At 36.9% G+C, this 11,313-nt stretch overlaps 1 protein-coding gene across 2 annotated transcripts in view; it reads left to right on the top strand.

Moving 5' to 3' along the window:
* The window catches only part of LOC114053904 (guanine nucleotide-binding protein G(olf) subunit alpha), a 375,336-nt gene extending 364,107 nt beyond the window's left edge, over nucleotides 1–11,229 (top strand). For both annotated transcript variants that reach the window (XM_027877025.1, XM_027877024.1), the window contains exons 11-12: nucleotides 3,111–3,178; nucleotides 8,307–11,229. In XM_027877025.1, coding sequence (XP_027732826.1) covers nucleotides 3,111–3,178; nucleotides 8,307–8,453 — 215 coding nt within the window. In that variant the 3' untranslated portion in view covers nucleotides 8,454–11,229. The remainder of the gene's footprint in view (nucleotides 1–3,110; nucleotides 3,179–8,306) is intronic.
* The last annotated feature ends 84 nt before the right edge of the window (nucleotides 11,230–11,313 follow it).

Genomic DNA, 11,313 nt, shown 5'->3' with positions numbered 1-11,313 from the left:
CTTCTAGCCAAATCTGGAGCCTGGAAGGGAATAAGCAGGGCAGGAATCTCAAACCAAAGGGAAGCTTACAGTTCTGTCTCTCTGAACCAGCTGAGTTTCCCCACTGACTGATAGTGGTTGAGTCCAGGGGCCGTCTGCTTTTGCTCAGACCCCAACCCAGATGAGGGCAGAGCTCAGAACAGAGAATCAGTAATCATACTCTCCCCTGGATAAGACTACTTTGGGAGCACAAACAGCTTACACTGACAGCCTGAGCTGTCCCTGTGAGCCTAGACTAACATAACACTAAGTGCTCCAATAAAGCAGCAAAAGAACCAGCTCAGATCTGCCCTGCATAAGTGCACAAATATTTCAGAAGGAAAAGGATATAGACTTATAGCCCAAAATAGCCTACCCCACAAAACTGAGTATAATCCTACAGGGGGTTATTATTCTATTTAATCAAATAGAAGATTTTCAGGCATTCTCAATGAGAAGACAAAAGCTGTGCAGAAACTTTGAAATTCAAACACAGGAGTTAAGAGAAATATAAAAAGGTAAACACAAACAAACATCATACAGGACTAAAGGATAAACTGCTTATATACAAATATGAGAAGATGATACAGGTGTCCCACTCTGAACACTATCATCATCAAGGTGGAAGGAAGGAAGGAAGGAAGGAAGGAAGGAAGGAAGGAAGGAAGGAGCAAGTGTTTAGTAAGAAGGTACTATGTGCCAGGCACTGTGCTAAGTGCTTTAAATTACCTCATTTGATCCTTACAACACTCCTGGGAAGTAAGTTTTATTATTATTCCCATATTACAGCAGAGTATACTGAGACAAACAGGTAAAGTGACTTGCCCACGGTTATACAGCTAATAAATGTTTGAGGCTAGATTTGAATGCAAGTCTTCTTTACTCCAAGCCCAGCACACTATTCAGACAAAGGAGCTGGGAGTATTTTTGTTATGTCTTGAAAATCTTAAAAGAAGAATAGAAATTGAGTGGGGGAAGAATAGACATTGAGATGGTTGGGAGAGAAAGGAAGATTAGGAAAAGTTATCTCACATAATCAGGGTAGGCAAGTAGAAGTCAATAAAAACAAGAAGGAAAGGGAGGAGCAACTGACTCTTGAACCTCATTCTCATCTGAACGGGTCAAAGGAGGGAAGAATACATACATACATGTACATATACGTATACATATTCGTATATGTATATACACAGAGTTGGATACAGAAATACATTTTACTCACCAGGGAAAGGGGAGAAAAGGGGAAATTAGAAGGAAAGCAGATAAAAGGAGGGATTAGTTTCAAGCAAAACAAACTCTAAGGATATACAAAAATATAGCTCTTTTTGAAGTGTCAAAGAATTGGAATCCGAGGGGGTGCCTATCAATTGGAGAATGGCTAAACAATTTATGGAACTTAAATATAATGGAATCATATTTCTGTAAGAAATTATACCCTTTGACCCAGCAATACCACTTCTAGGGCTGTATCCCAAAGAAATCATAAAAATGTGAAAAGGACCCACGTGTACAAAAATATTTATAGCAGCTCTTTCTGTGGTGGCAAAGAATTGGAAATTGAGGGGATGCCTATCAATTGGGGAATGGCTGAACAAGTTGTGATATATGAAGGTAATGGAATACTATTGTGCTATAAGAAATGATGAGCAAGCAGACTTTAGGAAAACTTGGAAAGACTTATATGGACTGATGCTGAGTAAAGTGAGCAGAACCAGGAGAACATTGTACACAGTAACTGCCACGTTGTGTGATGACTAACTTTGATAGGCTTAGCTCTTCTCAGCAATGTAAGCATTTAAGACATCTCCAAAAGTCTCATGGTGAAAAATGCTATCCACGTCCAGAGAGAGAACTATGGAGTCTGAATACAGATCAAAGCATACTATTTGCTCTTTTTTTAATTCTGTTTTGTTTTGTGTCTTCTTTCTTGTAGTTCCTTCTATTGGTTCTAATTCTTTAAAACATGACTAATGGGAGCAGCTAGGTGAAACAGTGGATAGAGCACCAGCCCTGGAGTCAGGAGTTCAAATCTGACCTCAGACACTTGACACTTACTAGCTATGTGACCCTTGGCAAGTCACTTAACCCCATTGCCTAGCAGGGGGAAAAAAAAACATGACTGTTGTGGAAAATGTTTAATAGGAATGTATATGTATAGCCTATATCAGATTATATACCATCTTGGGGAGGGAGGCAGGGAAGGATGGGGAGAAAATTTAAAACTCAAAAACTTATGGAAGTGAATGTTGAAAACTAAAAATTAATTAATTTTTTAAAAAAAGAAATTATAAAGGGGATGGTTTCAGAGAAACCTGGGAAGACTTGTATGAACTGATGCAGAATGAAGTGGATCAATTTATACAGCCACAACAATATTGTAAAGACAAACAACTTTGAAAGACTTAGGAACTCTGGTCAGCATAATTGCCAACCTCTTCAGAAGATTAATGATGAAACATATTACCCATCTCCTTACAGAGAGGTGAAGGACGCTGAGTGCAGAGATCTTTTTTTTTTGACATGACCAATCTGGAATTCTTTTTCCAGCCAAAAATGAGTTTTTTTTTCTTTCTCGATTCAGAAGATTAATGATGAAACATATTACCCATCTCCTTACAGAGAGGTGAAGGACACTGAGTGCAGAGATCTTTTTTTTTTTTTTTGACATGACCAATCTGGAATTCCTTTTCCAGCCAAAAATGAGTTTTTTTTTTCTTTCTCAATGTGAGAGATAGGTGGGAAGGTGAGAAGACAGACTGTTGCTGATTGAAAAAATAAAATAAAATTTAACTTTAAAAAAATTTCCAGCACCAAAGCTTAGCAGCTGTTTCCCTGGGCAAGTATTATAAATCTCCCTGAGCCTCAGTTTCCTCATCTGTGAAATGAAGAAAATAATATTGTATACTTGCCTACACATATTGCTATGAGGAAGGTGCTTTGTACCTTAAAGTATGAAGTAGATCTGAGTTCTTGTGTCTTTTATAAAGCCTTTTATACTGCATGGTACCATGTATTGAGCTGAGTTTACCTTTTCTATAAAAATGATATTTTATATTTAACTTTACCTGAGTACATTTGTATGTTTCATTCCACAGCAACACCTGATGCAGGTGAAGATCCCAAAGTTACGAGGGCCAAGTTCTTTATCCGGGATGAATTTTTAGTGAGTAATTTTTAAAACTTTATAAGTGTTTCATCCCCCATGGTACTCTCATTGAGTGACTCCAACAATACATTTTTCAAGCTGCATTCTCAGGTATCCTCCTATGCTTTGATGCTATCATTGGGCTACATTTTAGATCCACAAAGTACTATTATGTACATATTCAAAAGTACTAATAAGCCAAAAACCACTGTACGAATCAGTTTGTTCAAGCTCGTGTTTCTTTAAAAAAAAAATGGACTCCATTGTGCTGTACTTTATAGGTAACTGGCTATGAATGAAATTTGGCCAACTTGAGATCAATCAGCAAATACCAAAACATGCCCCAACAACACAAAAAAAGCTATGACTCTCTAAGGATCTGCAGAAATGTGAAACTGAACTAGAACTGGATGGGTCCCGTTGTAGTTAAAGGTTTGTGCAGCCAGCCATCTCTAGCAGTGCATTTCTTCAGTCTCATGAAAGCCTTTCTGTGGGAAACCAAGTCCTCTGGTCAGTTTTCTGCTAGAACCTATTTCTATTCTCTCTCCTTCTACACTCCCCTACACATACACACCCCTGTGCAACCTCCCAGTCTCTTTCCTTTTGTGGGCTTTATCTTAAATTCTTTGTTGAATTGAGAAGAAATGTACTTCAGTATTCCAGGGTTCCTTCATTCCATCAATTTATACTCCAGTATAAATACTTTTTATGCGTTAAGTTGCCATGGATAACGAGCACATAATCCACCCCTAGACCTCATCTTGATAGGCCATGCTAGAGCTTGTGTTGTACTGGAAAAGCCTTTAAGAATCCAGGGTCATGGGGCAGCTAGGTGGCAAATTCAAATCCAATCTCAGACACTTGACACTTGCTAGCTGTGTGACCCTAGGCAAGTCACTTAACCCCAATTGCATCACCAAAAAAAAAAGAAAAAAAGAATCCAGGGTCACCTCATGAAGCACTGGAGTACTACTAGAAGAAAAGATTTACAAATAATTAAGGTATTTCTATCACCTCATTTTCCAGAATGAATGAATTCTCTTGCATGCTGGTGGGGATTAAAATTAGCAGTTAGAAAATGTACTATTCCCTGAGCCAGAAATATATCTTGCCCCTGCCCTCTTATGCCTTGGTCATGTTACTAAATAGTCAAGCCTCATGTAGATATCCCTTTGAATACAGTGAATATGAAGAATTCTGGCTACTGGAATTAATGAAACTGATTTGGTAAATGTTAACTTTTCATTTCCACAATGGGACAAATATGGTAGTCTGAGAAAGTGAGACAGCCTGAAAACCTGCAGCTTCCAACCTAGGAAGCTGCCAGGGTATGCTACAAAACCTGAAAAGCTGGGCAGAAACAAAGCTATGGTGCAAAAAGGGCCAGTGTGACGGGAAGGGGTTGTGAGTCTTTCCAAACCATCAGAGTAGCAGCTAAATTGGGGAAGAACAGGAATGGATACTTTCCTAGAGGCTTTTAGCCCAATGACCATGTGGCAGGGGAGCTACTGAAGGAAAGAAAACAGCATTAAATCAGAAGGTAGGGGCATCACTGGCCCTACCTACTTACACCAACTCTTGTCTCTGTCATTGGGACAGTACCTTTTTTATTCCTACAGAAACATATCTTCCAGTGAAAAATGATGATTATCATTTTCACTGTTTAGTGATATTTGCACATTACAAAGATGTCTTTAAATCAGGATTTCAAGGTTTCCAAGGGTTTGCGTTCCCAAGGAGAATCAAATTGGAAAACATACCAAAAAGTAATCAAAAAACATCCAGTGAACCATTGAAGAATACCTTCTGGGCTCTTGGAATGATAGGGTTAGTATAAGACATAGTCTGACCTCAAATATTTTACAGTCTAACTGAGAAAATAAAATATACATGGTGAAATTTGAGTGAGTTGTTTTACCTCTCTGGGCTTCAGTCCAGAGACTGAAACCCATCTTCTGAATTTCATCTGTAAAATAAGGAAGTTGCTCTAAATGTATGAGCCTAAGAATTATGGGAGAATTTCAAGGCAGCATATCAACAAGAAGAAATATGGAATGTAGGAGTCCTCAGAGTGACAGATGGCTCCTTAGAGCTAGGTCTTTAAGTAGTACTAAGTTATGGGTATGTAAGGTGAAAGTATTGCATTCGGGGAAAATGGCAACCAGCTTCCTACCATTAGAAACAGAAGAAAAGCACTGGCTCTCAGGTCTGGATTCAATTCTACCTCCAGTGCACACTATCACTTTGTGCAAATTATTTTAGCACCTGAGCCTCAATTTCCTTATCTGTAAAATGAAGGAATTGAACTAGACAGTCTCTGAGGTTTTTTCCAGCTCTAAATCTATGATCTTATTTTCATTTTTGTCTTTTTTTAAATATCTCCAGTCATCTCATTAGGCCCTCTGATAGTGTTGGCTCTCTAACATAATCCCGTTGCAATATGTATGCATATTGAAAATAAAGGATAGAAAATTAACTTGGTAGGATTATTTTTCAATATAGTTCATTGAAATTAGGTTGTTTTTTTTAATTCTCTTTCTGTCAATTGACTGGATTTGTTTTTAAAAGTATATATTTCTCATTTTGCTAGTGGGATTCTATATTTTCCTATAGAAATATCCTGCCCATTGGTAGGGAACAAAAGATTTAGAGACTAAGGAAAGGGGAGCTGATGTAGCGATACAATTCTTGGCAGATCACATCACTTCTTGGAGCTTCAGCCTGCAGTGTTCTCTAATAAGAGCTGAGATGCTACCATTTTATATTTGCCTTAAAATTCTCAGGAATTTCATAGAAGAAATTAGTGGATTAATGAGCCATTAAACCCACTACTGTATCTTCTCCTTGACAACACTTCTTAATAGACCAGGATATTAAAACTAAAGTTCTTAATTATATTAGATTATGGGTGATGGTGCATTTGTAGCAGAAAAGCACAGAGTAAAATAAATTATTTAGCAAAGTAATCATATTGTGCTTTTCTTACTATCCTGCTATATAAAAACTATAGCTATGAAAAGATTAACAAATTGAAGATGATAATGAACAGAGGGTCATGAACATAGAGCTAGAGATGCCAAATGCCTGATTAAGCAGCATGATATTGTGATTTGGAGAGATAACTATGTGACTCCTGGGGTTGTTGTGATAAATTTTGTAAGTTTTAAGGCACTCTGTAAACATAAATTATGATTATGAGCTTTAGTTTTACTATCATGGTCTATGGAGAAGTGTTGCTAAGGAGAAGACAGTGGTGAATTCAGTGATTCAGTCCTCTCTATGAAATTTCTGAGAAATTTGGCAGAAATATAAAATGGTAAGGTCTTAGCTGTCATGAAAAAATATTGGAAACTGAAGTTCCAAGGGCTTATGTGATTTGCCAAGGGTCATAAACAGCTAGTAAGAATCAGCCAGGATTCAAATTCAGGTTGCTTAACTTGATATTGGGTACTCTTTCCACCACACTCCATTGCCTCTATAAAAAAGGAATTAAGACATCAAGATTCTTTCTACTAGTATAGATTGACACCAGGTGCTATTTTTCTAACATACATCGAAAAAATTAAATAAATTTCTTACTTTTTTTCCATTCCATTTGCTCCCAAGTTGGAAATAGGGTTATCCTTTGTATCTCTGCATAAATGAAAATATGAAGCATCACCAGTCAAAAACTATTCTCAGAGCATTAGCACTCTAGAGCTGTGTGTGTTTGTGTGTGTGTGTTTCCAGCATGGATCACAGGCCTAAGTTTGATTTTCAATTTTTTTTAACCATAGTTGGGAAACAACTACAGGCCTATTTCAATGGTATTAATGATGCTCAGGAAACAGGCGGCAATTTCAGTCAGCCTGCAGTTTATATTTTTCTATTTTATCTGCCTAGATATGAAAATGATGTCCCATCTTATACTTTTGGAGAATTAGTCAGCAGCAATTTGATGCATGGTTGGAGATGCATGCAAATATTCTTGATATAATGCTACAGCTCTCCTCAGACAAATGAAAATCTGGAAAGGCATGATTGGTTTTCTTTTTCCCTATAGATACTATCATGCTATGTGCACTTAAAAAAAATGAAAGAGGTATTTTAAGCATTTAATAATTGTTAAATTATTTTTACCCAACCTATTATTATGATCAATGTCTATATTTCATCATAATAAACAGCAAGTCTCCAAGATGATATCTTAGGGAGGTTGTCTCCTGCAATTTCTTTATAGCTGGCCCCTCAAACTTTCACATACATTGCTCCTGCTTGTTTCTTGTGTGTATGTCTCTTCCCAGATAGATTGTGAATGAATACTTTAAGGGAAGAATATATATATATACATACACACATATACTTATACATATACATAGACACGTATATACGTGTGTGTGCGTGTGTGTGTGTGTGTATTCTTTTATATCCCTCAAGGTACCTAGCACAATACTGAGCACACAGAAGGCTCTTAACAAATCCTCGTTGAATGGTTGAAACTCTTTATATAATTGCTATGTGATCATTAATATTTGACACTTGCCTACATAAGCAGACTATTGTAATGGAAAGAGCATCAGATTCAGCCAGCAAAGTTGTTTTTAGTCATGGTTCCAGTACTTGTTAGCTCTCTGACCATGGGTAAGTCCCTCAGTTTTTTTTTTTTGAACTTCAGTTTCCTCATCCATCAAAGGACGATGTTAATACATCATAGGGTTAATTAGGGAAAAAGTACTTTGTAAAGTGTTTTAATCAGGGTGAGTTGTTTGTTGCCCAATGTGAACATCACTATTAACTTGGGACAGGAGTGTCAAAGAAGCAATTATGTTTCCAATACAAAAAGGATTCTCTATGCTTGCTCCCTCCCTCAATGCAGTTCAATACCCATTGCACTGACTGTGAGAGAGACTTGACCAGGTGTGACCTGGTCAATGCCTCTCCTTTTATTTAGTCTTCTGGGGGTAACAGTGCTCTTAAAAAACAGCAGCCTAGAGTCTAAGGCCAGAGTTCTATCTAAATTGGATTTTCCAAAAATAGATTTCATACTAATCTGCTTTTGAAGAAACAAAAGCACAGGGGAAAGCCCAGTTGGGAGTACAGACCCTGACAAACATGAATTGCCTAAGCCTGAAGAACACAGTCTTACATGGCAACTCTTGTTTTACAGAGGATAAGCACGGCAACTGGCGATGGCAAGCATTACTGCTACCCTCACTTTACATGTGCAGTGGACACTGAGAACATCCGCAGAGTGTTCAATGACTGTCGAGACATCATTCAGAGGATGCACCTTAAACAGTATGAACTCTTGTGATTAGGGTCACCATGGAGCCTGTGGTTTTCAATTATCTGCTCCTTTCTCTTTCGCTCTCTCTCTCATTTCTCTGTCCTACCCAACACAGGATGGAAGAATATACTCTAGAGTACTTGTTAGCCTCTGGGTCTGTTTACTTTGGTTATTTAGCCCTACCCACCCGCACCCCAGTGTTCATTTAGAGTGAGTTTTTCTTTTATCCTTTCTGCTTGTTTGGGACTAGGTCCAGGTTTCCCTTCAGTATGCCACTCCTTTGTCATTCCATTAAGCCTTTGGCTACCTCCATTTTCCCCTAGGATTTTTTTTTTAATTTTCAAACATAACCTGCTCAATTTTTCCAGTAGGTTATGTCAACATAAACTGGTGACTCATATCAGGTGGCACTACAGTCAAACCTCTGCATGTTAGGGGTCCTTTTTTTTTTTTTAACATGACACTGAAGAGTACTTGATAGGTGAAAAGAATAATGCACTTTGTATCAGGTTATTAAATACTGTTGAGAAAGCATACACACAATGTAGCAGCACTATGATATTTATTATTCTATCACAGTTTTTAGCATTGAGTTGCAGGTTAACTAATAAAGTGGCCTCCTCTTTTAAGCCGTTTAGCAGCACAGGTCATAGAGTAGAGCCTGAGAGGCATAGGAAAGATAAGTAATTCTTCTGGGGTTTCATAGCAGAGTGTCCCTACACACCTCAGACTTCTGAATTAAAAGCTACTTCTAGCCTAGTGCATCAAGGCAGAAAATCTACTCCTTCCTACCCTAAACCATTCTTTGTTTTGTCTACAAATGATCCTTTTAGCTTAGGTCATTCTTGGACACCAGTCCTCCCTCTCTCTATATTTTTTTTTGTTTTACTGCTGGTTTATTATATTGTACAGACTGTAAAATGTAATATTATTTTGTACAACTTTATTGAAGAAAATACTTGTAGAAGATCTTTGTGCCTTGATTATGGCTGTACCTGTAAACTGAGCTAAGATGTAAGTATGTTTTTGATTGCGCTGTACAGCTTGATGTCAGCCTTACCTGCAGCCATGACTGGAGGTAGGAACTTTATCTGTAGAACTTAGGGGTTTTCTGGTTTATATTAAAAAAAAGTGGAATACACTTTAGTAAAAATAATTATATAAATTATGCAAATTAACCACTTATACCTTTATGAATAAGGTCTTACCCAGTGAGAAACTGTTGCAGCAACATGCCTTTCCTTTTGGGAGACTCAGCTTTGAAATATGGAATTCATTCGGGTCCAAATTGCAACCAGGTGTTGTCTCTCGATGGGAGGAACAAGAATTTGTTTTTTCCTCTCTAGACTATGTTTCATAATACTTTGGTTATTGATACTTTCACAATCACACAGGCAGATTGTGAATATGTAGAGCACCCTCGAGTAAAGCTCTTAAACCTTTGTAACAATAGCAGATTTTACTGTGCAAGTAAATACAAGAACAGAATATTTAAAAAGGTGTAAACCCATGTCTGACCTAAGAAAATTGCAAGATGACATTTTTATTTCTCTTTTAATAAAGAGACACATTAGAAAATGTTTTATTTTAAATATTGTAGGATCAAAATGTGTGAATATTTCTCAAACTTGAATAATTTATGCAAATGACATTCTCAAAACAAGTTATGGTACAGTACATTATATAAAAAGCAAGAATTGTTGTAGCAATAAGGCATGTCCTTTTTAGTAACTATAACACTGCTTTATATTTTATACACGGGTGTTTTGTCTGTGTGAGTATATACTTTTCCTGTGTCTGAAATAACCTGTACAAATGTCGAAAATTACAGTTGCAATAACAGAAACCTAGACAAGTGTTAGCCTACATTACTTCATCAATTTTCTTTACCAATACTTGGACTGTCTCCATCCTTTGTTTAGAATTTTAAGACTCACCCCATAAATCAGATTTTTATACCGTATTTTTTAAAACCAATGCTCTCCTTTGCCCTAAAATTAAATGTCAGCAAATGCTCCTATTTCTTCATTTAAAACTAATTTTATGACATATAACAGCCTCTCTTGCATCCTGCTGAGTTTTCTCCCATCGGCATTATATTAACCCTACTGTTTCATAAGATCATTTGGTCAGATTGATAGATGAAAAAGCAAAACCTACATCCAAATCCCCTCACACTTCCAAGAAAGGGAGAGGACATGCAGCTATATTCTAGATGTCTTTCAAGAAACCAAAAATATGGGAAAACTGGAGAGGGGAGTAATTTCCCAAATAAAATGAACATCTATACTGTGATGTATATACAATATTTGCCTCTCTTACAGATTCCTTGAACATTATAGTGCAAGATTGCCTGTTTATAATGATAATAAAAGAAAAATCCAGGCTGCTTTAAAAACAATTATTTCTGACTCAAAATGAAAAACACATCAATTTACCTTTTTATAGGCCATTTTTTTCCAGTTTTCAGAATGTCTTTTTTGACCACTAGAAGGGATTAAAGATTGTCTAGTAGAGAACTAATTATACCTATTTAAATAATAATAATAATAATCCTGTTTCAGCAGAGAAAAGTAGAATTCTATCAAACAAACAATATTTTCCTGCTCTCATAGTATCTAAAGGAGAATCTGCTTCCCCTTCTAGATGTACAGCTTTATAAAACTTAGGAATCTGAGGGAAATGTCATACTAGAACAGAAGCCACACCCACTGATATGTACATACACTACTGCCAGTGTGTTTCTGGGTTGCAAGTTCCATCCGTGGAAGGTAGGAGTTTGTAGTGCATGCAAGTTATGAGGCTAATAGGACTTACATGTTGTACAGATACTATCTGAGTATACATATATTTGATAAAAATTACATAGCAAGAAAACAGTTCAATT

The sequence above is a fragment of the Vombatus ursinus genome, unplaced genomic scaffold (assembly GCF_900497805.2).
Source record: "Vombatus ursinus unplaced genomic scaffold, bare-nosed wombat genome assembly UNPS02014812.1, whole genome shotgun sequence".
Lineage (NCBI taxonomy): Eukaryota > Metazoa > Chordata > Mammalia > Diprotodontia > Vombatidae > Vombatus > Vombatus ursinus.
The sequence above is the reverse complement of the archived record's forward strand: the minus strand, read 5'-3'. Positions and strand labels throughout refer to the sequence as shown.